The 26,129-nt window shown below is 44.4% G+C and overlaps 1 protein-coding gene across 3 annotated transcripts in view; it reads right to left on the bottom strand.

Annotated features, from left to right (window-relative positions):
- Positions 1-26,129, bottom strand: part of ADGRF5 (adhesion G protein-coupled receptor F5) — a 96,362-nt gene that overhangs the window by 51,959 nt on the left and 18,274 nt on the right. For all 3 annotated transcript variants that reach the window (XM_053286699.1, XM_053286701.1, XM_053286700.1), the window contains exon 2: positions 887-1,015. In XM_053286699.1, the coding sequence (XP_053142674.1) occupies positions 887-988 (102 nt within the window). In that variant the 5' untranslated portion in view covers positions 989-1,015. The remainder of the gene's footprint in view (positions 1-886; positions 1,016-26,129) is intronic.

Genomic DNA, 26,129 nt, shown 5'->3' with positions numbered 1-26,129 from the left:
GCTGGCAGTTTCGGGGAGGGGGAATACTCATAATTCACCATGCACTCGTGCAGTGCATTACTGGAGCTCTGGGGGTGGGGGCGGAGCATCCAGGCACCCCAACTCTTGGAGCTGCCAGCAGCAGCTGGTGCTCGTGTGGGATGACAGAATGCTCGTCTGCAGGGAGGTAAGTTCTTTAGGGCTTTCTCCCCACAAGCCCAGTAGCCCTTTCTAACTGCTCATGAGAAAGGCTCCTAATCTGTGTTTGTTCTTTGGGCAACAGGCAGCTGGATCGAGCGGGACTTGTAAGTTTTGGGTTCTGCAGATGAGCGACTGGCCAGGGCTGTGATTCCAGACCTGATTATTAAAGGGGCTTATTAGCGGTTCCTAGACAGTACACATGGAAGCCCTGCTTACGCAGTCAGTCTTTGCAGAGCAAGCAGTGGATGGATTGTGAGAGCAGAGCATGAGCATGTAGACAGTTGAGCCTCATATCACCTCTTATGCTCTATGCACAATGGTGCTGTGGCTGCTGGTGGTGGTCACACCACAAGCTGTGGGTTCACTTCTGCACCTCAGCATGTGTTCATGGGCTGTGAGCAAGGGCGTAGCTAGGGAAGAGGGGGCCCGTGTTCATCCCTCTCTTGGGCGGCCCTCCAGAGTGAGGGAGACAATGAAGAAAATAGGGAGGGATGGAGCTGGAGGGCCCTCGGGAGCTGGGGGCCCATGTTCTTTGAACCCTTTCGTTCAATTATAGCTACGCCCCTGGCTGTGAGTGAGTTATCCATCCATGATGAAGGAAAGACTAAATTCTCAGAGGCTTCCTTTTAGGATGCTTCTCTTTACCTCACTGAGTACTATGCCCCCACCCCAGTCAAGCTAAATGTATACTGTGGAAGATACTCACAAGTGAATGGGTGAGAGAGCCAAAATTAAAGTCCACAGAACTCGGGGAAGATTCTATGACAATCATAAGGGTATAGAAAACTGGTATCCTCCAGAATAGCATCTTTCCAATGTTTAATTGCTGCAGAATCTACAAGGAAATACAAGAAAAGCTTTTATTTATTTTTAAACAAAATCATCATTCTATTCCTAAATGTCCGTCCAGTGAAAAGTAGGTCACAGAGGAAATTAAAGTAGGCTCTCAAAAGCACACCCATGCCACTACAGAGGCGGACTGTTCCATGCCAACTAGCCATTGCATAATCGCAGATGCGACACTATCTCCATTATCTCCAAGGGAGTAGCTTTGCAACGGCAATTATGCAATGACGTGCTTTTGAAAGTCTCACAGCGGCATGGGTGCCTCTCTTCCCCATCACCTCTCAATGGCACAGTATGCGAGCCATTATTTTGTGTGTGCTTTTTCCTATCTATTATCTCATTTAGCACATTGTTTTATGCTGCTGTTATTGCATGGCCCGTATGGTCATATTCAGATCCCTTTCTAAAACCCATCAGCATATCATTTTCTTCCAGACAAATGAAGGAACATAATTAGTGCATCACACTCTGGTGATGCAATAATTGCTTTTGATACTATATCACACCAGACATGAATGCTATTTATCTCTGCTACATACATGAGTTAAAACAGACTTACAGGTCATATTATATTGAGGCATATGACTATTCCTCAATTCAACACCTGAGAAAGAGCCTTTGTGAGGGGGCTACTGTCCTAGCCTGCTGGGAAAGCACCTCTTCTGCTGGTGCTTTCCAAAGGGAATCTTTGAGAGGGCTACAGGTTTTTCTGCAATGTCCCAGTTCCTTTGCTTTGACTTGGCAGCCTTCCCAGTGCCCTCACAATGTTAACTTTCCATAGCAAACACAATCCTACACATTTATCTCATTAAGCAAATTTATCATGGCACAGATGGTAAATGAGCTATTAAAATTAACTATTACTTCTTCTTCCTGTAATGATTTTGTCAAAATAGCATCTAGGCCTATAAAGCAGAAGGAAGGCCTTGTGTGTGCAGCTTAATACTTTACAGGAACAGCAAGGCAAATTCTCGATCTCCAAAATTCCCCTCTCCACCTGCCTTGGGCACAGGACATGTTAGCCTTCTTTCAAACAGGAAGATGTGGACAAGTGAGTTCTCCCTGCCTCGTGCAGGTTGGCCAGTGAAAAAACTCCATGCCCGCATTATATTGGCAGGATTGCGATCTTCCAGGGCCTTTTCATACAGGTAGAGTTGCTGCCCACCCACTCATATGGGCTAGCTGGTCACCTCTTGGGACTGAGTAGGAGTTTTTCCTTTGCTGCACTGAGTAGGAAATCTTCTTCACCTTTTAAACTCATAAACCCCTGCTAACTTGGCAAAGAGGCACCTTTTAACATGGTGATTCTCTTTATTGAGCAGGGGGAGAGTAACTGGCCCTATCCTCCACCCCCCAGCACAGTACCTCCAGTGACTGTTGCTGGTGTCTATCTTGTGTTTCTTTTTAGATTGTGAGCCCTTTGGGGACAGGCATCCATCTTATCTATTTGTTATTTCTCTGCGTAAACCGCCCTGAGCCATTTTTGGAAGGGCGGTATAGAAATCGAATTATTATTTCTTGTTTACACAGTCAGACAGGTGTTATTGACTGGTTTGTTTTATCCAGACATTGAGTCCTTCCCAAGGACCTGGGTTGGCTGAATTTTATTATCAATATTGTTGTTGTTATTATTATAGATATCATCGCCAAATATAGGTTGTTCCCAGTGAAGTTGCTTTTTGTAATTGGCTGATGGATGATCTCAAAACCGTGGTGCATCAGCTGGTAACCTCCAGGCTTGCCTATTGCAATGCGCTCTATGTGGGGCTGCCTTTGTATGTAGTTCGGAAACTTCATTTAGTTCAAAATGCGGCAGCCAGACTGGTCTCTGGGGTAACTCGGAGAGACCATATTATGCCTGTTCTGAAACAGTTGCACTGGCTGCTGATAGGTTTCCAGGCAAAATACAAAGTGCTGGTTATGACCTTTAAAGCCCTGAACAGCCTGGTTCTGGGCTACCTTAGAGAGTGCCTTCTTCTGTATGATCCCCATCCCACGTTGAGGTCATCTGGAGAGGTCTGTCTCCAGTTAGCACCGCTGCATCTAGCGGCGACTCGGAACCGGGCCTTCTCTGTAGCTGCTCCTGGTCTATAGAATGCACTCCTGGCAGAGATCCACAGTTTAGGCTCGCTGCTGGCCTTCAAGAGAGCCCTCAACACTTACTTGTTTGGCCTGGCCTTCTGAGGTTTTTAAATCGTTTTAAAGTATTTTAATTGGTTTTAAATGGTTTTGAATTGTTTTTAAATTGTTTTTATATGGTTTTAAGCCGTATGTTTTACATGGTGTTTGTTTTCATGTCTTTTTAAACTTTTTGTTCACTGCCCAGAACCTTTGGATGGGGTGGTCTATAAATGTAACAAACAAACAACTCAGCCCAGTGATACCTGTCTACTGGGAAGCTGTCCTCTGCAAGATGCAGTAGAAGCATGTCTGGTCCAATGTGTCATTTTTGAGCAAGTCACTCTCAAGCATACTGGTGCCATAACAATAATTGCCAACAATTAATATAAAAGAATCATAAATTTGGTGTTTTGTACCCCCAAATAAGCTTTGAGACACCTCAAAATATACATCCACACCATCATCAGTCACTCACCCATGAAATGCTCTACCATCATGACTGGTCCAACATGTTGCTTTTGTACACACAATGCCAACTGCACTGCTCCAGGCCAATAATTGCCAATATATATGACATATACATTAAAAAGGAGATGGAAGTATGCACCCCAAAGAAGGTTTTGGGTCATTTGAGATCATATACCCACAGCACTTCTATATGATCCCTCTGGGATGCTCTGCCATTGTGTCTGCCCAAGGCAAGACCCTGTCAAATATGCTGCCCCAGGACAAAAATTGTCAACATAGGCTTAAATGAGTAAGAAAGTGGACACATGCACCTCAGAATAATTTTGGGTCACCAAACGTGACACACCCAAAGGACCAGGAGACTGTCTTTTATGAGTCACATTAGTACTGTGATTCTGATCTAGCAAATCCTTCTGTGAAGTTTACTCTCAAGTACCTACAATTGCCAAAATACATATGAATGAATAAAGAGCTGGTGGTGTGCATCCTGAAACAAGCCTTGGGGCACCTTAAGCCAGACACCCACAGCACTAACAGAATGTGCCCCATATAAGATGCAATACCATCATGTCCAGCCCAATGCTTCACATGTACAAGGCATTTTGTCTGGTATGCTGCCTCCATGCCTATAATTAATAAAATATGTATAAAGGAATAAGGAACTGATGGTGTGCATGCCAAAATAATATCTGAGCCACCCAAAACGCACCAACACCACCAGGAGATTGTTTCCTTCAAGACGCCCTAGAATTGTGTTGAGCTCAAAGGTTTGTTTTTCTTGCAAGCAACTCAACTGCACATCATAATAGCCAAAGTACATACATAAGAATAAGGAGCTGGTGGTGTGCAACCTGAAAAAGGTCTTGGTCACCTCAGTGACACACCCACATCACCAGAAGACTGTTCTCTATGAGACACCCTAGTAGAATTTCTGGCTAAATGCTTTGTTTTTGTGCAAGATATGCTGCCCCATAACAATAGTTGTCAATATATGTATAAATAAATAACAGAATGGCCACATACATCCCAAGTAAGCTTTGGGCCACTCCAAACAATCAAACAATCCACAGTACCAACAGACTGCCCCTATGAGATACTCTTCCATCTTCTCTGTCCCTGTGTTTTGATTTTGCACAAGACACAAGGCAGAACCAGGTGATGTCACAAGACTGCCAATCCTGGAAAAATGGAGGTGGGGTAAAGTAGGGATGTGCATGAATCAATTTTTTAAATTTGATTTGTACCTGAATCGAATCACCACTGATGATGGGGTCCAAATCTCCCTCTAAATCACCTCAGATTCAATTTTGATCTGAATCTTAATTGATTTGGGGCAAAAAAAGGGTTCTGGAAGCAAAAGAGTGGGGTGGGTGGTAGTGCCCAATGGGTGGAAGCCACCACCCAAATTTCAAAGAAATTGGGCAAAAGGGTGATTTTTAACAATTTTTTGAAGTTTGTGCATCTTTAAGTTTTTCCCCATAGGAAATAATGGGGATTTCAGCTGCCCCATAACTGCATGGGGGGCATCAGGATGGCCCAGCATTTTTTGTTGTGGGTCGCAGTGCCGAATGGGTGGAAAGAAGCTACCATTCAATTTTCAAAGAAATTGGGCAAAGGGGTGGTTTTTAACAAATTTCTGAGATTTGTGCATCTTTAAGCTTTTTCCCATAGGGAGTGATGGGGATTTCAGCCATTGGGCACTACCACCCAACCCACTGTGGCCACAAAATGGAGGTCCAAATCTCCAAATTTGGGGGGGTCCGAATCTGTGTGATTTGTTTTGTACCCAAATCTGGGCAATTGAGAACAGGGGCAATTTGTTCTGTCTACAAATCACCCAAATCAGTTAGATTTGGGTACAAATTGTTTTGTACCCAAATTGATTCACACATCCTAGTAATCAGGCACCAGGGAACTGTCCACAAGTGGTCTCAAAATGATCTGAGATTAATCTTTGCCACTTGTCCTCCAAAGAAAAAGAAAAAGAAAACCTGAAGAAAAAGGATCTGTGGAAAAGCAGTGTCTCAATTCCTCTCTGCCCTGAGCCATTTTTGGAAGGGCAATATAGAAATTGAATGAATGAATGAATGAATGAATGAATGAAGTGAAAGAATGCCCGTGGGCAGAGAAGAAGGGGCATATCTGTGTAATATTGTAAAGGAAGAAGTAATATGTTCAGCAATGGATAGAATGTGTTGGGAGACACTGGTTTTCCACTGATCCTTTTTCTTCAGGTTTCCTTTTTCTTTTTCTTAGAAACACCACACCCTTCCTCTGTTGTTTCCTTAGCGTTGTTTTTAGATTGTGAGTCCCCTTAGGTCAGGGACCTGTCAACCATGCACATAGATAGTACTATGTTAATAAATTTATATAAAACTATAGACTATCAACTATATAAATATCTAAATGGAATAAATTGAGCCAGCGTGGTGTAGTGGTTAGAGTGCTGGACTAGGACCGGGGAGACCCGAGTTCAAATCCCCATTCAGCCATGAAACTAGCTGGGTGACTCTGGGCCAGTCACTTCTCTCTCAGCCTAACCTACTTCACAGGGTTGTTGTGAGGAGAAACTCAAGTATGTAGTACACTGCTCTGGGCTCCTTGGAGGAAGAGCCGGATATAAATGTAAAAATAAATAAATAAATGGAATAACTGGATGGTAATAACTAAATAGATGCCCTTCTGACTAGGTAAAGAAGCACTTTTCAAAGTGGTGATTATCTTATATTCACCAGGGGGAGTTCTCAGCCACTCTGAGAACTTTTGTTGTTGCTGAAAAGTGGCAGCAGCTCTTCTTATTCAACCCCAATACATTATTTCTCCAGTGTGAAATAATGCCCTTGTGTCCCCCCCCTTGCCCTTGTGTCCCCCCCCCTTCAGACTGAGAGTCTTCTGGGGACAGGGAATCTTCCTCCTCCTCCTCTTCCTCCTCCTCCTCCTCCTTCGAACTACTGTGTAAACTGCTTTGAAAATTTTTCATCAAAAGGTGGTATATAAATAATAGTAGTAATAGTTGTAGTAAATAAATGGATGATGATGATATTGCCTTCCTACTAACCCAACTCCTCTTCTAAAGCATATAATCACCTCTCTCTAATTACAATATAAGTCATTTAGACATTATAAAAACCTCTTCAAAGAAAAAAGAGCATGAAGCTGATCTTGTGGAAGAACAATCTCCACTAGCGGACTCTCTGCTCAGTCTACACAGTCTGTGAATATATTCAAACCACTGCTCAGACTTTTCACATTCACATCTAGCCATGTTAGACAAGGGCTATTCCTTGGATGGTAATGCCTATCACATCCCTCTTCCTTCCAAGCATACACACCTTTTTACCTGGTCAATTTTCCCTGTAGGCAAGGGAAACTTAAAACAGATGACCTGGCCTGTCTGGAGTGGATGTCCTCTCCCTGTGGATTGCAGTGTCACTTGCTTTGCTGCTGCCTTAAAGGAAGTTCATCTGAATGCAGATTGTTAATGCAACTGAGCAGGGTGTAGCTGCCCAGGCAGAGTCTATAGCATGATTTCTAGGCAACACCTTCCACTGCTTCAGCCTATGCAGCTTTTGAAGAGGAGCCGCATTCTGATACCATTCACCAGATGCTATCTCCCCAGTTCCTGATACAAGCTCTTGAGTTTCCTTTATATGGAGTTCTTAGGGGAGTGGAATAACTAGTTCCACAGGCATTACCTAGTATGGATGATTATTAATCTGGATGTTTAGTTCTTTCTTGTTGTTGTTTTAACCCTCACCTCTATGAAAAGCATATTTTACTAATCTGGCAGGTGGGTCAAATAAACCACAAAGTAAGTTGTAGAAATTAGACATGTGAGGGTGGGGCTGCCTTGAGCATGACATCAGCTGCAAAGAAACAAACAATAACCCCTTTATTAAGTATTTCCCTTTGGACCATACAGGAATAGAGGGAAGATAATGGTGTTTCAATAAGTACATACAAAAAGAACTGTGTTTGTTTCAGTTTTTCATCCAGTGCAATTCAGGGGGGAAATGATCTGACACTCTCAGAATATACACTGCAATTGTGTGTGGGGGGCAGGAATACAAGCAGAGGGGGAGAGTCATGAAACACAACAGGGCAATTTGTATCTTTTTGACATCAGCAGTCATTATACCAACCCCTACCCTTGAAGGAGACTCAAACAGGGGCTTGCTTGCTTAAAAGCCTCATAGGCAACCCATAAAGATACGGAAGGTATGGTTAAACATTCCTAAAGATCGCTTTAGAGCAGGAGGATGAAGCTTAGCATGATCAGAGCCATGTTTGATCCGCAGACATTATAGAGTTCTGGCCGAGATGTGCCCTATCCTGTACATCTAACAAGTCTAATTACAGAAATTGCAAGGCATGGTTTAACTACTAAAAGGGCGTAGTAGTGGTGAACTCTACGCTGGCTACAACCAGAGAGGCAGATACGAGTTCCATGGAAAACCAGAGTGAGGGGCTTGAAGGAGGTGACGACAAGGATGAGGTGGGTCAATAAACATGGAAGAGGGTGGATACAAGGAAGAACTACCTGGTTGGGATAAGCCAACCATAAAAGGGAATAAAGCACATTACTGAATATATTTGATTCCCTGTGGCGTGGGGTTATACAACATATACTCTGATGAAGAGTTGGGGTCTGCCTTCTGGATTGACCTATGTGTCTGCCATCTTGATTGACTCATGTTACTTTAGCATACCTATCGATCATCTTGGTTGACCTATGCTTTTAAGCCTGCTATCTGTCATCATGGCTTGACGTTAGTCTATTCTGTCTCTACATATTGCTGCTTTAAACAGAACGCAAAGCAATAAGTGTTGCAAAGTTTACTTTACTCGTGTGTCTCGTGGCTAAGCTTTGGCCCGGCTGAGCTGCCGACCTGATTATTCTATGAGAGTAAAAGGCTTCTACACCCTTATCTCAAACCTATGTGCATGTCTCACAACCAACAAATCTCACAGGACCCTTAGCAAGAATTTATGTGGGCATATAGAGATGAGCGACAATCAGCACAGCTATTCCATATGCATTCTCACTATCTGGTGGACTTTGGTGGACTGTAAGACATGTATCAATTAACATAGCCAAAAGCTTTATTAATTGCTTGACTTTCTCCTTTCTCTTTGTTGCTGAGCATATCATTATAACTTGGCTCCAAGGATTCAGGAAGGAATAAACTTCAACAGAACAAAGTCCCTAAAAGCAGAAGAAGAGGAATTCAGGAAACAGCACAAGCAGAAGGAGGAAATTAGAGCATTAGAATGAGCTTTTAAAAAATCAGAGAGTGTTTTCCTCTTCCACAAATAACGTTTAAATGCATTTTTAAAAAATAGTTCATTCACTCATCATTGCCAACAGTCCTGAGAAGCCATGGGAACAGCATTTCCTAGAAAATCACCCCCCTTTTACTTGAATGAACAATTGTGAAAGTAATGATCCAGGAAGGATTCAGGCCAGCGGCGTAGCTATAATTGAGCGAAACGGTTCAAAGAACACGGGCCCCCAGCTCCTGAGGGCCCTCTAGCTCCACTCCTCCCTTTATTTCTCTGTTATCTCCCTCACTCTGGGAGGGCCGCCAGAGAGAGGGATGAACATGGGTCCCCTCTCCCCTAGCTACGCCCCTGATTCAGGCCACATCTCATGCATAAGATTGGATTAATCTACTGGGCTTGTGCTATATACGTCTTCCAATCAAACTGCATATGTTGACTTGGGTTCTAACCAATTCCTTTGACACAGAAAACTAGACATCAGGAAGAGGATCTGGCTTAGCCTTCTCTCAGAAATGTTAATTTTCTATGTATATGGCATTATTTGTAGGGAGAAGCATTCAACCAGGTGAATCTCCATCTGCAATCTGAAGTGGTACAGCCTGGGCACAGGCTCACCACCTCAGTGGGAATTCAGTCTGAGATTTTTCATTCATCCTGGCTGTGGTTGTGAGCCAAGTCATATGGCATCACCCCACTCAGACAAAATAATAGGAGGTAGTCCAGGCAGGGCTGGTCGTGAGAACCGTCAGGATTGCTCCCAATCCTGGCACTAATCTGCTGGGTAGCCTGAGTTTTAAACCTGGGCTAAAAGTGAGGAAGGAGGACGTGCACATGCCTCATATCTCACTGACCGGTCATGTGGAAGCTGGGGCTGCCGGCAGCCCAAGCTTCCATAGAGCGAGAGGGAAAGAACGGTCTGGCAGTGGGAAATCCCCCAATGTACCACGCTCCTCATGTGGTGCATTCAGCCTGCTTTCCTCCCTCCCCTTCACCACTCTGTGATTGCTCGCACGCCGGTCATGTGGGTACACAGCGCGGTGGAGCCCAGGAGTGGCAAAGAGAAGGTAAGTAGTATCCTACCTTCCCCCCAAACCTCCTCAGCCCCAGGCCCCGCAGTCATGAGAACAACTTCATAGTCTTGTATCTTGTGTCCTACAAACTCTCACATGAGGCTAAAAGAACTATCTTTCTTCAGGGTGGGCTCACTTTGAACCTTTGGTCCTAAACCACCCCAGTGATAAACTGAGAGTATACAACCACACCATATATGTGTGGTACCATAAGATTGTTCTTCATTCCAAGTATTTACTCCAACACTTCTAAAATGCCATCTTCTTAGGGCCTGATTGGATGTTATTCTGCAGTATGAGCAGGTCAGGCTCAGGTGTATGAGTAACGCACTCCCCCTCCCTCTCTTTCCCAGGAAGCAAAGGCAGCTCCAGAGGGGGGAACAAGAGAGGGCAAGCACCCCCTCAGACAAGTAGTTTGCCCCCCACCTGCCATCCCGTTTCTGTTTCAGAAATCTGATATGTGGGATACAGCTTGCACACCCATAAATGCATTTTTGGCCCCTTCTGTGCCCTGCCTCAATTTTATTTCTGGTGTCACCACTGTTAGGAAGAGAGGTGTATGCCCTCACATGTGATTTTCATGAAGCAATGAAGCAATTCCATAGCAGCAGCAAATGCAAGTTTGTTATAAATGCCCCAGGGGAAAGAAGAGGGAAAGTCCAATCCTAAACATATTTACTCAGAATTTAATGGAAAGTGCTTCCTTTCTTGCAAGTATGTTTGGGAATGCACTCAAATTACCTGAAGCATTCAAAATGCCACCTGTTAAACTAAACTTCACAATCATATACTTACTCGCCAGTTTTAATAGGCACCAGATTACTCAAAAATCCAGTCTGCTACAGCATTAATTCTTCCTGAAGATTTCTATTAAACCATATTATAATTTCTGTGCACACAATTTCCTGTTCAGATGTTTTAAACAGCCTTTCACTATTATTCTTTGGGAGGCTTTTCTGTGCAATATTTGCGTTGTAGTCACTCTACAGCGATCTTCACCAAACATTCATGAAAAGACGATGGTGTCTCCAAAGGCATACTCCAAAAGCAAGTGGTGGCTTAGTGGAGGAAGACCATTGCAGACTACAGTGTGTGTTTTCACACATGATGTGTGTTAGCTGACACAAGAGATGACAAGCCCAGTACTGAAAGAGTGCTGTTTTCACCATGCTGCTATGCCACTGTATTTTTCTTTTATTGTACAAAACTCAGAACTTTTGTAGATAATAGCAATGTGGTTAATAGCACGTGACCTGTAGCTCTAAACAACTCATTGAGCCCTTTCTCACAATCTGTGAGAAAGGATTGGTGGGAGGACACTGGGATTGTGCACCCAGACAATCCTACATTAACTCTGGCAGCTGGAACACATTGTTCCGCCCCCCTCCCCTGAACTCCCATAATGCACCACAGTGCATTATGGGTATCCCCCCAACACCGGCCGGCAGCCCCGCTTGCTCCCTTAACCCTATTTAAGCTTCAGGCTCTGCAGGCGGGTTTGCTGCCATGGCAGTGACGGTAGCTGCTTGCCTCCCGCTGCTTCTCATGAGCAGCCAAGGACTGTCTTGGCTGCCTTAGCCCACTCTTGGCTGCTCTTGAAAACAGCCTCATTGACTTTTAGTGGAATTTAGAATTTCTAGGGATGGTGAACTCCCTCCATTCCAATTTGTTCTTAATCCAAGAAGCCGATTAAATAATAAGAGACTTACATCTGAGGAAATATTGATGGGAGCAGACTGTGTTTAAACTCTGGAAGCCAGGCTGCTATTCTAAACGACTATAAGCAGCAGCACACAAAACTTTTGCATGTCTGGCTGACATACAAAGCAAGGATGCGCTTGGTGCAGCGAGAGGGCAGGATATCAGAACTTCTCAACCAACTGTACCGGAGGAAGAAGCCATTTTTCATGCCCTCCCCCTCCCCAGGAAGCCCTCTGTGCCACCCAAAAATATGTCCCCAAGGGTTGCGCAACCCTTTATAGTAAGCATTCTGAAGCTTGTTCCTTCACAACTCAAACAAGCAAATGAAGAGTAAGTCCGTCCATTTAAATGAAAGCACAGTTGTCCATCCTAAACATCATCTTACTCCTCTGTAATTAGGGAAAGAATTGGATTCTTGGATGGCGATTTCTGTGCCCCAAAGCAAACCCTGTGGTAGTGGCAAAGGTGTGCTCAAGAGCAGAGGGGGTGCATTCTCCAGTGCGTCACCACCTAGGCAGTTAACCACTCCTCTTCAAACCCAGACAGCTGACACTATAATGTCTACACCAATGTTATTCATTGCAAGGCCTGCAAGTCAGTGGCAGTTCCCATCAACTGTAAGCATGGCTCCCTGATTAATTGTTCATTAGGCCAAAACCAAATATACCACCATACAGCCTCCCCAGGACTGCACACAGGTGTCTGTTCCTACCATGCTTTACTGCTCTTTGCCCATCACCAGCAGAATTCCTTGGTTGTCTATCACATTTATATAACACCCCATAGAAAATATCTGGGCGGCTTACAAATTAAAATACAACAAGTAAAAACTTAAATCAAGTAAAACAAATTAAAAGAAACTTAATAAAATAAACCATGTAAAACACACCAATCAAACCACACTAGAAAATGGCTCTTGAAGTTCTTTTCTGCCAAAATAGCCCACTCTGGAGAAATACTGAAGATCACTCATCTATACCTCTTCTCATTGGCCAAGTTGTTCTGTTGTGGTTTTCAAACGGAAATATCTCAGCAGCTACAACAACAACAAAATAAGCCCAGGTATTTTATAGGAATAGTGCAAATCACATACAGAATGCAGATGACATCATATAGATGCCATTTATATGAGGCATCTATATGAGCACAGAGAGGAGAGCTGGTCTTGTGGTAGCAAGCATGACTTGTCCCCTTAGCTAAGCAGGGCCCACCCTGGTTGTATATGAATGGGAGACTAGAAGTATGAGCACTGTAAGATATTCCCCTCAGGGGATGGAGCAGCTCTGGGAAGAGCATAAGGTTTCAAGATCCTTCCCTGGCTTCTCCAAGATAGGGCTGAGAGAGATTCCTGCCTGCAATCTTGGAGAAGCAGCTGCTAGTCTGTGAAGGCAATACTGAGCTAGATAGACCAATGGTCTGACTCGGTATATGGCAGCTTCCTGTGTTCCTAAATGCCCGATTAAATTCCCTGTAACAATCAGTGTTTGTGGCAGAATAAAGCACTGTCTGGAAACACCCCTAATGTACATCATACCTGAGGAAATACCCCAGTCAGAGTGTTCCAGAAGTGACAATACATTTTCTTTGTTCTGCACAATCCTATCTGCATAATAGTCCTGTGGCTAGATGCCTTCCTTTGTGGACTTCTATGTCCAGAGAAAAACTTTGTAGAGTGTTGCAGATCTCCCCTTCCCAGGCCTTTGCCCAATTAGAGCTGGGCTTGAGAAAAAGCCCGTGAGGGAGGCTTATAATACAGTAACTGAGTAAGAAACAGAAGAGTATTATATTTTCAGAGATCTTGTTTTTAATTCCTATTTTGGTAATAATATCAGGGTTCCAGGATAATATTGACTGGAAGACTATAGGAACAATCCTGTCCTTGAGAAATGCCCATTTGTGTCATCAGAGCACAGCTGTAATGCCAGCCTTGTGTCTGTGGGATGCTACCACCAGTGGAATACTCAGATTTGACGGTACAGAATTACTTTGCTGGCAAAATTGTCTATTTTACTGGGGGGAAATAAACTTTTGCTTCAAATCTGTCTGAATCACCTTTTTTGCACAGTTGTTTTCTGCCATGATAGCTGGCAATACTTTATGTAAATAAGATCATACGGATATATCTAACCAACCCATTATCATACTGCAAACTGATTGGTATTATGAAATGATGCATGATAACTCTGTGCTTCAGAAAATCAAACCACTTGGCTTGTGGAGGGAATGCAACATCAAGTAGAACGACATCATGTTGTAACTCATTATGGCCACATTCTCACAAAAAGTACGATAGCGCTTAAAGAGTTTACTGTGGTTGCTAAGTTCCACACGCTCCAGTGGGGCATGTCGTGAGCACCAGGAATTTCTGGGCAATCCTGCTTAAATTGCTATGGTTAACCAGCATTTAACCATGAACACGAACCGGTTTAAGCTATTTTATGGCCCGGGGGTGGGGGGTTGGTGGTCGGTCTGGGGCCCGACCGAACAGGGTGTATTTCAGTTTGACCCTGAACAGTCAAATCAAACTGGTTCGACGTCGAACACGTTTGACGTCGAACCTGTTTGTAGGGATGTGCACAAAACCGAACCAGGTCTGAACCAGGAGGGGGTGGTTCGGTTTTGGTTTTGTCCAAACCACCCCCTGGTTCAGTTTGGATCTGAACCAGTTCGGACCGGTTAGGACTGGTTCAGATCGGTTTGGAAACCTGAAAATTGGTAGGATGGTATCTGGCACCCAGGGGTACCTGTCACCCAAACCCCAAAGCATTCGGACACACGTACGATTTTTTATGAATTTTTGAAAGTTATTTTTTTTCTCATAGGATATAATGGGACTCGAACCAGGCCATTATTCCTTATTGTGGAGCACCCATGGGTGCCAACAACCATGCAAACCCTGAAGCAATCAGACACTCCTATGATTTTTTATGAACATTTGAAATATTTTTAATTATTTTTCTCATAGAGTATAATGGGACACAAACCAGTCCATATACCCTATTGTGGAGCACCTATGGGCACAAAAGCGGGGTGGGTGGTAGACAGACAGGGCTGCCTACCACCCAAAAAATCCCAAGGCAATTGGACATTCCTCTGATTATTGTTGAATTGTTAAATTATTTTTGAATTCCTCATAGAGAATAATTAGGATTGCAGCAAATGTATAGCTTCACGTCGGGGGGAAAGGGGTGTCGTAGAGTGGAGTGTGGTGGGTGGAAGTTCCTAGGGTGGGCAAGGAAGCTACATGAATTTTTTCAAAGGATTTGGGCAGAGGGCTGATTTTTGGTTAATTGTTGAAGTTTACACGTCTTTAAGGTTTTTCCTCATAATAAGTTATAATGGAGCTTTCAGCAGCCCCGTAAGTGCACTTGAGGGGTGCTGGGGTGGCCCAGAGTGAGTGGTGATGTAGTGCACATAGGGTGCCAACCACCCCCATGGGATTCTAACCCATGGGGTACAGTGTTCTGTGGTTTCTGAGGTATTGAGTGTGGATTCTATGATAGCATATTAGAATGGATTCATGGTGTCATTGAAAATCTCATTTGCTATCATAGAATCCACACTCAATACCTCAGAAACAAGAGAACCCTGTACCCCATGGCTTAGAAACTCATGGGGGTGGTTGGCACCCTGTGCAGTACACCACCACTCGCTCTGGGCCACCCCAGCACCCCCCAAGTGCACTTACAGGGCTGCTGAAAGCTCCATAACTTATTATGAGGAAAAACCTTAAAGATGCGTAAACTTCAACAATTAACCAAAAATCAGCCCTCTGCCCAAATCCTTTGAAAAAATTCAGGTAGCTTCCCTGCCCACCCTAGGAACTACCACCCACCACACTCCGCTCTACAACACCCCTTTGCCCCCGACGTGAAGCTATACATTTGCTGACACCTCCATGCTTCTTTATGGAGAAAAACCTTAAAGACACGTAAACTTCAAAAATCACTTAAAAATCAGCCCTTTGCCCAATTCCTTTCAAATAATTCTGATAGCTTCCTTGCCCACCCTAGGAACTACCACCCACCACACTCCACTCTATGACACCCCTTTCCCCCCGACGTGAAGTGATACATTTGCTGAAACCTCCATGCTTCTTTATGGAGAAAAACCTTAAAGACGCGTAAACTTCAAAAATCACTTAAAAATCAGCCCTTTGCCCAATTCCTTTCAAATAATTCAGGTAGCTTCCATGCCCACCCTAGGAACTACCACCCACCACACTCCACTCTATGACACCCCTTTCCCATTATACTCTATGAGAATAATAATTAAAAATATTTCAAATATTCATAAAAAATCATAGGGGTGTCTGATTGCTTCAGGGTTTGCATGGTTGTTGGCACCCATGGGTGCTCCACAATAAGGAATAATGGCCTGGTTTGAGTCCCATTATATCCTATGAGAAAAAAATAAAAATAATTTTCAAAAATTCATAAAAAATCGTACGAGTGTCCGAATGCTTTGTGGTTTGGGTGACAGGTACCCCTGGGTGCCAGATACCATCCTCCCAATTTTCAGGTGTCCAAACCAATCCAAACCGGTCTGAATTGGTCCGAACCGAACCACCCCAGTTTGGTTCGGATTCGAACCGAACCGGGGTGGTTCGGTTTGGATCCGAACCTCTGAACCGGTTCGCACATCCCTACCTGTTTGCACATCCCTAGCCTGGGCTGCCCCAGGCAGAGTTAGACTGGTCATGACAATAGACTGGTCATGAGAAGCAACAGCAACTTTGCAGCTCCCTCTGCTCCCTGCCAACCTAACCCCCTTAACAAACCCAGCTTTTAGCTGATGTTAAGGGCACTCTCGTACCCTGGAGCAGAGGCTGGGCTAACAAAACAGCCAGCATCAAGAGAACTAAAAAGCAGCCTGGTCTTGCCTCTCGGTAAAAAAAAAAACTATTTCATTAAATTATTCATATTTAATGAAATATTAATTCCACTCCACTGCCTTGTCCTTGCATACCACAACCACAACTCTTTCCCTTGGATTCTACATTGGCAACAAGAGTGGTTAAGAACCCCTCCATAAACCGACCAACCAACACAATTCCCTTCTCAATAACAGAAAACAACGAAGAGAGGGAAAGGCCTACAAGACACAGAGAGGACAAAAGGAAGGTAAGGGACAGAAACAAAGACAGGCATTTCTGTCTCTCCCTCACTTAGAATTCTGATTTTTTTCTTCTTCATAGAACAGACTGTGTAACACAAGACTTTTGTAGTAGCCTGCTTTTGAGTGTAGCAGCCATCTAATCTAGTGTATAAGCTCTGCCTAAAGGAGTGGAGTGGCAGCCATTTTGAGCACTTCTTTTATTCAGTTGCACAGCAAACTTTTCCAGCAGTGACTGGTTCCTCTTCCAATTTTAGGAGCTTCTGCCTTTGTTGCTATCAAAATGTTCCCTGCTTTTCCTGAATTTGCTATTCATGACTCCCACTCTACATTGGGACCTAGATTGGACCACTGTCTTGAAAGACTGGAAAATATATTTCTTGTGATAAAGAAAAATGACCCCACCACCAAGCTGGCGATGCTATTACATTACTGGAAATGGCAATGATTACGAAAAGGGAAAGCAAGCGCTCACCAAGTATTTTAAGCCTGCAAAAACATAGACTTTGAGCAGTGTATGTTCCCTCAAGCACGTTGAAAGGAAGGAGAAAGTACTGATGCATATCACACCCGTCTTTGTCACCTTGCATTCCAGACACAGACAATGAGATAAGGGCACAGATAATACAAGGATGTTCCTTCCTCAGCCAAGCTTCAGTGACAAATTCTATATGAAGCCCAGATGACTCTCACCAAAATATTGGACACTGCTCAAGCAAATGAAGTGCTTCTCTCCCACACTTTCTTTCCCACACAGTTCTCAAAGCTCTTTCTTTGTAGGAGATAGAGACTGCTACGTGTGATGACTCTTGCCCCCAGGTTGTCATTAAGACCATTAGCAGTGGTCATTGGAAAGCACTTCTGAATGATTTAGCACATTTGACTCCTTAGGCACAAGCCACCATTCAGTCCTTTGCCAGGGTGCACATTATCACAGACAATGATCTCCTCCCTTTGGGCACTTGACTGATTATTCCACATACTCTATGGAACCGTGCCATAGATTGGGCTCATGAAGGTCACCATGGTGAAAACCAAAGCATTGTTAAGAGAGAAAGTATGATTTCCTGGAATTGATGCCCTTGCTGAACAATGTGTGTAGTCTTGCTCTCTGTGCCAGGCTGCAGTTCCTCAGAGGCACTCAGCTCCACTGCAAGTTTCCCTTCCTCACCTTGTGTGGAGGTCAGTGTTGATTTTTGTGATCTCCCCAATGGCGGGCATCTGTTGGTTTTCATTGATGATCACAGTCATTTTACAAATGCTTACCAATACTTCAGCTAATACTGTAATCCCCAGATTGGATATCTTATCCAAAGTGGATAAGATTTTTTTCTTCCTATGGCATACCAGCTGTTCTCAAAAGTGACAATGGACCGCCTTTTCAGAGCTCCCAGTTTGCTCAATTCACAGGCTATTTAGGCTTCAAACACTGAAAAATCACATCATACTGGCCGCAGGCCAATGGAGCAGTTGAGAGGTTGATGAGGACTCTCAAGAAAGTTCTCCAGATTGCCATAGCAGAGGATGCCAATCTGAAACAAGAAATATTTCCTCCGCAGCTACAGGTCCATTCCCCACTGCTCTACTGGTGTGGCACCACCTACCATTATGTTTGGCAAACAAGTTTGGACAAAACTGCCTCAATTTCCATGTCAGGACACTGCTTTATGTCAATGTGATGAACATGCAAAGAATGTGATGAAAGAGTACACTGACAGATGCAGGTGAGCCACTGTTCTACCACTGAAAGTGAGTGACATGGTTCTTGTGAAAAACCTTCGGCCTTGGAACAAACTGTCACTGCCCTTTTATCCTACACCATATCAAATAATGCAGATAAAAAGCCCAGCATGATCACAGCCCAGCAGGGTAATCATACAGTCACAAGAAATATACAGTATCTCGCTTCAAACCAGTGCAGAGAACACATCAGACTTCATGCTCAGATGACGACTCCATACCCAGTGACAATGTCATCCCATCTAGCTCTTCTAAGTGTCTGCAGCCCTGTGTGATCCTGAGCAGTGCCATTCATGTTACCTGCAAAGGATAAATCATCTCACTCCAAACTATTTGCAGGACTATACTGCCTAGCAGGAGCTGGTCATGAACCTGTGGGCCAACTTTTGATCGTTTTTTTTAATGTGCATAGTTCTGTGTTTTGAATTTTATTAGTATTTTGACAGGACTGGTCTTTTATTGGGGGGGGGGAGTGATGTGGTGTTTTTGATTAATCCATTCCTTGATCCAGGCCAACTTTTGAATGGGGCTTTAGTTACATGTATTCCAGTCATGGAGTAGAGGCAGGGCTAACAAACAGCCAGCAGCAAGAGCTCTGAAAAGTGGTCTGCACTTGCCTCTATGTACATCTATATATTTAAAAGCCTTGGGTCATATGTAGCAAATCTCATGGTATGTGGCACATCTTGTGAGAGTTGAGAGAGTTGTCCAGAGGAGAGAGAAGCCATGGAGTAGGGCTGAGCAGTGTTAGAGGGACAGCTGCTGCCAAGGAGGGAGAGTTGAGGAGGAGGAAGAGGAGGAGGCACAAAGGGGGAAAAAAGAGAAATTGAGCAGGCATCCATCGCCCCGCTGAGTCCCCTGGGGGGGGGAGACTTCCTGGGGGGTGGGTGGAGACTTGGCTAAGGGGCTGGAGGGGGGACTGGCTGTGGGAGACTAAACGGGGGGGTATGGGGGAGTGTCTGGGGGCTGGGGAAGACTGTCTGGGGAGTGGGGAGAGACTGGCTGAGAGGACGACTGGCTGAGGGGAGGCAGGCTGTGGAGCTGGAGGGGAGACTGGCTGGGGGGATGGAGGGGAGACTAGCTGGGGGTGGAGGAAGCCTGGCTGGGGACTTGGAGGAGGCTGGCTGAGGGGAGTGGCTGAGGGTGGGGACTGGCTGAGGGGAGGCAGGCTGGGGGTCTGGAGGGGACCTGGCTGAGGGGGCTAGGGGAGACTAGCTGGGGAGGGGGGAGACTGGCTGAGAGGGAGACTGGATGAGGGGAGGCTGGCTGGGGGGCTGGAGGAGAGACTGGCTGAGGGGGCTAGGGGAGGCAGGCTGGGGGTCTGGAGGGGACCTGGCTGAGGGGGCTAGGGGAGACTAGCTGGGGAGGGGGGAGACTGGCTGAGAGGGAGGCTGGCTGGGGGGAAGCTGGCTGGGGGGCTGGAGGAGAGACTGGCTAGGGGAGGCTGGCTGGGGGGATGGAGGGGGGACTGGTAGAGGGGCTGGAGGGGGGACTGGCAGAGGGGGCTGGGTGACTGGCTGGGGAGAGGGAAGACTGGCTGAGGGGAGCCTGGCTGGGGGATCTGGAGGGGGAGACTTGCTGAGTAGGAGACTTGCTGTAGGGGAGCAGTGGCGTAACTAGGGAAAACGGCGCCCAGGGCAAGCACTGAAATTGCGCCCCCCGCCACACACACCCCGCCACACCCCCAACATACATCTGACTGACACACATGTTTCAGAAAACTTTTATTTTAAAAATTTTAAAAATTACAAAAATTACCAATATCATACATGTGGTCAAGCTCCTATCTACCACTTAAGATTTATTTTTTAAAACTATCCAAATTGTGGGGCTATCATTAATTTGTTTGGATAGCTCAGGTTAAAATGCTGGAAAACAACAAATTTCAGTATGCTGGGGCTCATGAAATCCCCAAATATTATGCGGAGTTGTACTTGGAAAAACTAAAAGAAGTGCCTGTCTAATTCTCTGCTATGCATTGTAGCATCACGATTACATAAGTTTTAAAAATAAATGGAGAATTTGATTTTCCCCAGATACTCTGAAAATAATTAAATGATATGCAGAGTAAACTGTGTCACTGCTTGGAATATATTCTAGTCTTTCAGAAAGACAGTAAAAATGAGAGAAAGAGCAAGAAACTCCCAGTGGGCCTTAATACTAAGGATTTCACATTGATTCAAAGACAAACTGACCATTAATAGCCATATTATTAAGACATCACATTTAACTCACTTATCACAAGAAGCAAAGTAAGAGCAAATGGATACAATCTTAGCTCATAAATTTCAGCTCAGTATTCACAAGCCCTGATTCTCTGTACATAGTGCCAATCTGAATATGTGTAAAGTGACATATTATATTAATTTTTTTAAAAAAATTTTTTTACCTGTAGCCCCTTTGGGGGACATCTTAAAGGCTGTGGGGGGTCTGCAAAGTTTCCCCCTCCTCCCACTGGCCTCTAAGGCACCATTTGAGCATGTGTGGTGGTCATTTTTTAATTTTTTTAAAAAATGGCCGCTGAAAACAAAATGGCCACTGTGCATGCTCAAATGGCCTCTGCGAGGCATGGCATGCCCTAGGGCCTTACAGAGGCCATTTGAGCATGCCTAGTGGCCATTTTGTTTTTGGTGGCCATTTTTTTAATTATTTAATTTTAAGAAATTGCGCCCCCCCCTTCAAGTGGCGCCTGGGGCACATGCCCCCCTGCCCCCCCTAGATACGCCCCTGTAGGGGAGACTGGCTGTAGGGGAGACTGGCTGTGGAGATAACATTAAACTATTACTATTCCTGATTCCATTCCACTGCCTTGCCCTTGCATACCACAATGCCTTCTCTTGGAGTCTACACTTGCTACCACAAGACCAGCTCTCCTCCCTGTGCTTTTCCCCCTGGGTTCTTTCCTGGCTAGGTTGGTGAAATGAATCATCTGATAAAGAGTGAATGGCACAGCATGCCATTCAGGAGGTCTCCAGGTAACCCTTCCAAAGTACCCCCAGGTGTTCATGCACCCCGGTTGAAAATTGGGTTTACCCTGGTTGAAAACTAGCTAGCATGACATGGATAAGACTAGACAAGACCTGTTTTCCCTGTCATATTAATTGTATTAACATGGGAAGCATTTTGGTACAGGGAGAGCAGCTGAGACAGAAAATCCAAATATTGTCCCCTAGCACTAACCATCAAATAACATTTAAATAACTTTTTCTTTGCTCCTCTCTAATGGCATCCAAAATTTGCAGCCTAAGCTGGTCACCTCACTCCACCTAGTAGTAGGGCCAGCCCTATGATGATGGAGCATTTACACGTGATCTTCAGCCTGTCAACGGGATTAATGCTACTACATTTTTACAGGAAGTGTAATTCTAGCCTAAGGAGTTAAAAGCTCCCAACCTCAACTGCACACCTGCACTGTGTGTTCCTGTTTGCTCCTAATTTTGCAGTCCTTTCTTTTGCTTTCCATGTCCCTCCCCATGTGGACCATCTCTTCTGATTGTGTTGTTATTCTCTTTACAAAATGGCCTTCTTCTCAGGGTGCATAACATGCCTAGCAAGCGGACAGTGTTTGAGGCATGCAACTTACAATGACCTTTAAGAAACAAAGGCCTACACAAAACAATAATTAATGGGAGAGTTTGTGAAAATGGGTTTGGCGACATAAATCACACTGACCCTTAGATATAAAGCAGCTTGGTTAAAAACAGCAAAACAACAAGCATTATTACAGACTGAAGCACCAACTTTGTAGTGATAAGGATTCCGGGGTTAAAAAGCAAGTGCTGACGTATTTCCCACTTGCTGGGGAAAAGAGCAGTCATCAGTGGGTCACTCCAGTGTTATCGGCACTTCAGCACTTCAGTCATTAGTTATGCATATTTCATAAACACAAGTATTATTTTACTACATGCAGACTCGTTTGGCTTCAAACTCATTCACACATTCTAGTTAATATATGTCAATGTTTCAGTTCAAAAACCCTAAGAATAACCACTACCATCCCACTGAGCAGGTCAAGGGGTGGAACCCGGGGCAAAATGCAGTGGGTTGGGACAGAGCCATGTCAGAGTTTGCCATGTCAGGGGCAGAGCCTGAAGGGTCCAGTGAGGGTCAACAACTGGACCCGTCAACAACTGGAATCCTTGTTTGCCTTCAAGAGAGCCCTTAAAAGCTTTTTGTTTGGTCTGGCCTTCAAGGGCTTATAAATCACTTCTAAAAGTTTCTAATGGTTTTAAACTGCTCTTAAATTTGTGTTTGTATTGTTTTAAGTTGATTGTTTTAAATGATTGTTGGCGGGTTCCGAGTTTCCTCCCTGACTTCTTCAAGATGGGGCTGAGAGAGTTTCCTGCCTGCAACCTTGGAGAAGCTGCTGCCAGTCTGTGAAGACAATACTGAACTAGATAGACCAATGGTCTGACTCATTATATGGCAGCTTGTTACAGACCAGGCCTGATCTATACACCAAATATGCTCATTAGCTGGTATATAAAACAGGTCTGGACCAAGTTCTTTTATATTAGTGACCACGTTTGATCTGGATGCAAAGAAGAAAGGAAATCAAAACCAGTCCTCAAGATTCAATGGTCTTTATTGAGTATAACAACATAATCTAGCAAGCAGAAAGCAGAACACTCTGTCAATATTGCTAACAGTATTTCCTAACCTGCACCAATATTCACCCGTGTGCCTCACTACCTTATGTGTGTGTAATTAAATCTTCCTAGAGTCTAATACAATTCAAATACAGGCAGAAAAGAAAGGGGGAGGGATGAAGGCTGCGGGCTGGCATCGTTTTGGGGAGGTTAGTAGAGGAAAAGAAGGGGGGAAGGAGAAGGGAGCAGGGAAGGATGGAGGGGATTCCAAGGCCTATAAAGGAGCAGCATATTTACCAGGAACGGAGGCTTGAGAGAGAAGAATCACTTCGGCTGAAGGGGTGAGGCGCTTGGCGGAGACAGGAGTTGTTGCAGTGCCCAGATCATGGCTGATAGCCGGAGCCTCATGGCTTGGGGAGTCTTGACTTTCTCACTGCACAGTAGAAGTCACAGACAGCCTCTGACCATGGCAGAGTTCCTGCTTTGCCCCGTGGCTTAGCAGCAAACCCTGGGATCCTCGTGAGCAGCCTTTTGCTGTAGGCCAAAAGATTGCTGAACTCTCTGTCTCAAAAGCCTCATTCTTATAGTGATTTTCTCTTTGATCCTTGAATAGAATCTATTAAAAGATCTCCTCTTTTCCTGTGTGTCCAAAAGGTGATAATTCGCTGCTACCTTCTGAACAAAATCTTAATTATTCAGGATATCGGCTAGTCCAGAGAGATTTCTGAATCTCATCTTCTGTAAACTCTGCGTGCTCAGGAAGGGAGGGGTGGGGAGCATTGCCTAAGGCAAATCTGCACATGAGAGCCACAATGGCATCTCCCCAGAAGGTGTTAAAAAGTTAGCAGTTAGTAAATGGGATTCAGGATATTCTGTGTGAGACAGCTTGTGTACCTCTACCCAGTGTTTAATTGAAAACAAGAGAATATTTACAGTAACATGCATGTGCAAGACATTCAATACATTTTTACTAGGACAGAAACATCAGTGAGGTAGAAAATAAAGTCCACAGGCATTTTCTCTGTATCCATTGGGCTATGTTGAATTTCTATAGAGAGCAATTGACAACGATTAACACTGGCTTCTTGCAGTAGGAAGGGGGAAGATCAGCCTCTGGCTTCCTGAGAAGCCATGGAAACAGAACCTTCTGCTCTTCCCAGAGTGGCTCCACCCTCTGAGGGGAATATCTTACAGTGCTCACACTTCTGGTCTCCCATTCAAATGCAACCAGGGCAGACCCTGCTTAGCTAGGCGGACAAGTCATGCTTGCTACCACAAGACCAGCTCTCCTCAGCATGCTTACATCTGGCATGTTTACGTCTGGCAGTGTCTCTTTTAATCAACTGTGGCAGTAGGGAGATCTGAAGTGAGACGCTGGTGCATGTTTATTTTTATTTTTAACATTTATATTCTGCTTTTTCCTCCGAGGAGCTCAGAGCGGTGTGCATGGTTATGTTTATCCTCACAACTACCCTGTGAGGTAAGTTAGGCTAAGAGATACATGACTGGCCCAGAGTCTCCCAGTGAGTTTTGTGGTTAAATGGGGATTCAAACTCGGGTCTTCCCAGTCCTAGTCCAACAATCTAACCACTATACTATGCTGGCTCACCCCACATGCTATGTTGGCATGTGGGGTGGGGGTGGGGGAATCCACAGGAATCCTCCCTGTGGCATTTCTCCACCAGAAGTCACCCTCCTACTCTTTGATCTTGAAGTTACTATTTCTGATCAACAGCTCCTCCAGGGACAAATAGCCCCTGGCAGAGGCGTATCTAGGGAAAATAGTGCCTAGGGCAAGCACTGAAATGGCGCCCCCTATCCAAACATCTGACACCCATCTTTCAGATAACTTTACCATAATATCAGCTGAAAAATACAAGTCAAGCTCCTTAATCTTTGAATATTTAATAAAATATTTAGCAGTGGACGTAGCCAGACCAAAAAATGCTGGAAAACTACAAATTTCAGTATGCTGGGGCTCATGAAATACCCAAATACTATGTAGAGGTGTACTTGGAAAACTAAACAGAAGTACCTGTCTAATTCTCTACTATGTGTTGTAGCATCACGATTACATAAGTTTTAAAAATAAATGGCGAATTTGACTTTTCCCAGATACTCTGAAAATAATTAAAGGATATGCAGAGTAAACTGTGTCGCTGCTTGGAATATATTCTAGTATTTCAGAAAGACAGTTAAAATGAGAGAAAGAGAGCAAGAAACTCCCAGTGGGTCTTAATACTAAGGATTTCACACTGATTCAAAGACAAACTCACCATTAATAGTCATATTATTAAGACATCACATTTAACTCACTTATCACAAGAAGCAAAGTACAGCAAATGAATACAATCCTAGCTCATAAGCTTCAGCACAGTATTCACAAACCCTGATTCTCTGTACATCGTGCCAAACTGAATATGTGTACAGTGACTTATATTATATTAATTTAAAATTTTTTTTAATCTGTAGCCCCTTCAGGGGGCTTCCTAAAGGCTGTGGGGGGTGTGTCTGCAAAAGTTCCCCCTCCCCCTGCTGGCCTCTAGAGCCTCGCAGGGACCATTTGAGCATGTGCGGTGGCCATTTTTTAAAATAAATTTTTTTAATGGCCACTGAAAACAAAATGGCCACTGTGCATGCTCAAATGGCCTCTGTTAGGCCTGACAGATGGTGGCTATTTTGTTTTGGTGGCCATTTATTATTAATTTTTAATTTTTAAAAACGACGCCCCCCTTCGAGTGGTGCCCAGGGCACGTGCCCTGCCTGCCCCACCCTAGTTACGCCCCTGGAGCTTTGCAGGAAGGGGATTTCTAGCAGGAAAATGGCACAGAGAATTCCCCCTTCTCCCAATGGTACCAATCTGAATTTGGCTCTCCTGTGACTGTTTTTTGTTATGAGAGACACTGCCAAACTTAAATGTGTATCTTAATGACAATTGTTTGTCCTTGATCGTCACTTCACAAGTTATAGAAATTGCAGGTACACTTGTGCGGACAGTACACACTAGTGGTTTTTC

This window comes from Hemicordylus capensis, chromosome 1 (genome assembly GCF_027244095.1).
Source record: "Hemicordylus capensis ecotype Gifberg chromosome 1, rHemCap1.1.pri, whole genome shotgun sequence".
Classification (NCBI taxonomy): domain Eukaryota; kingdom Metazoa; phylum Chordata; class Lepidosauria; order Squamata; family Cordylidae; genus Hemicordylus; species Hemicordylus capensis.
Note: the sequence above shows the minus strand (reverse complement) of the source record. Positions and strands in the feature narration are given on the sequence as shown.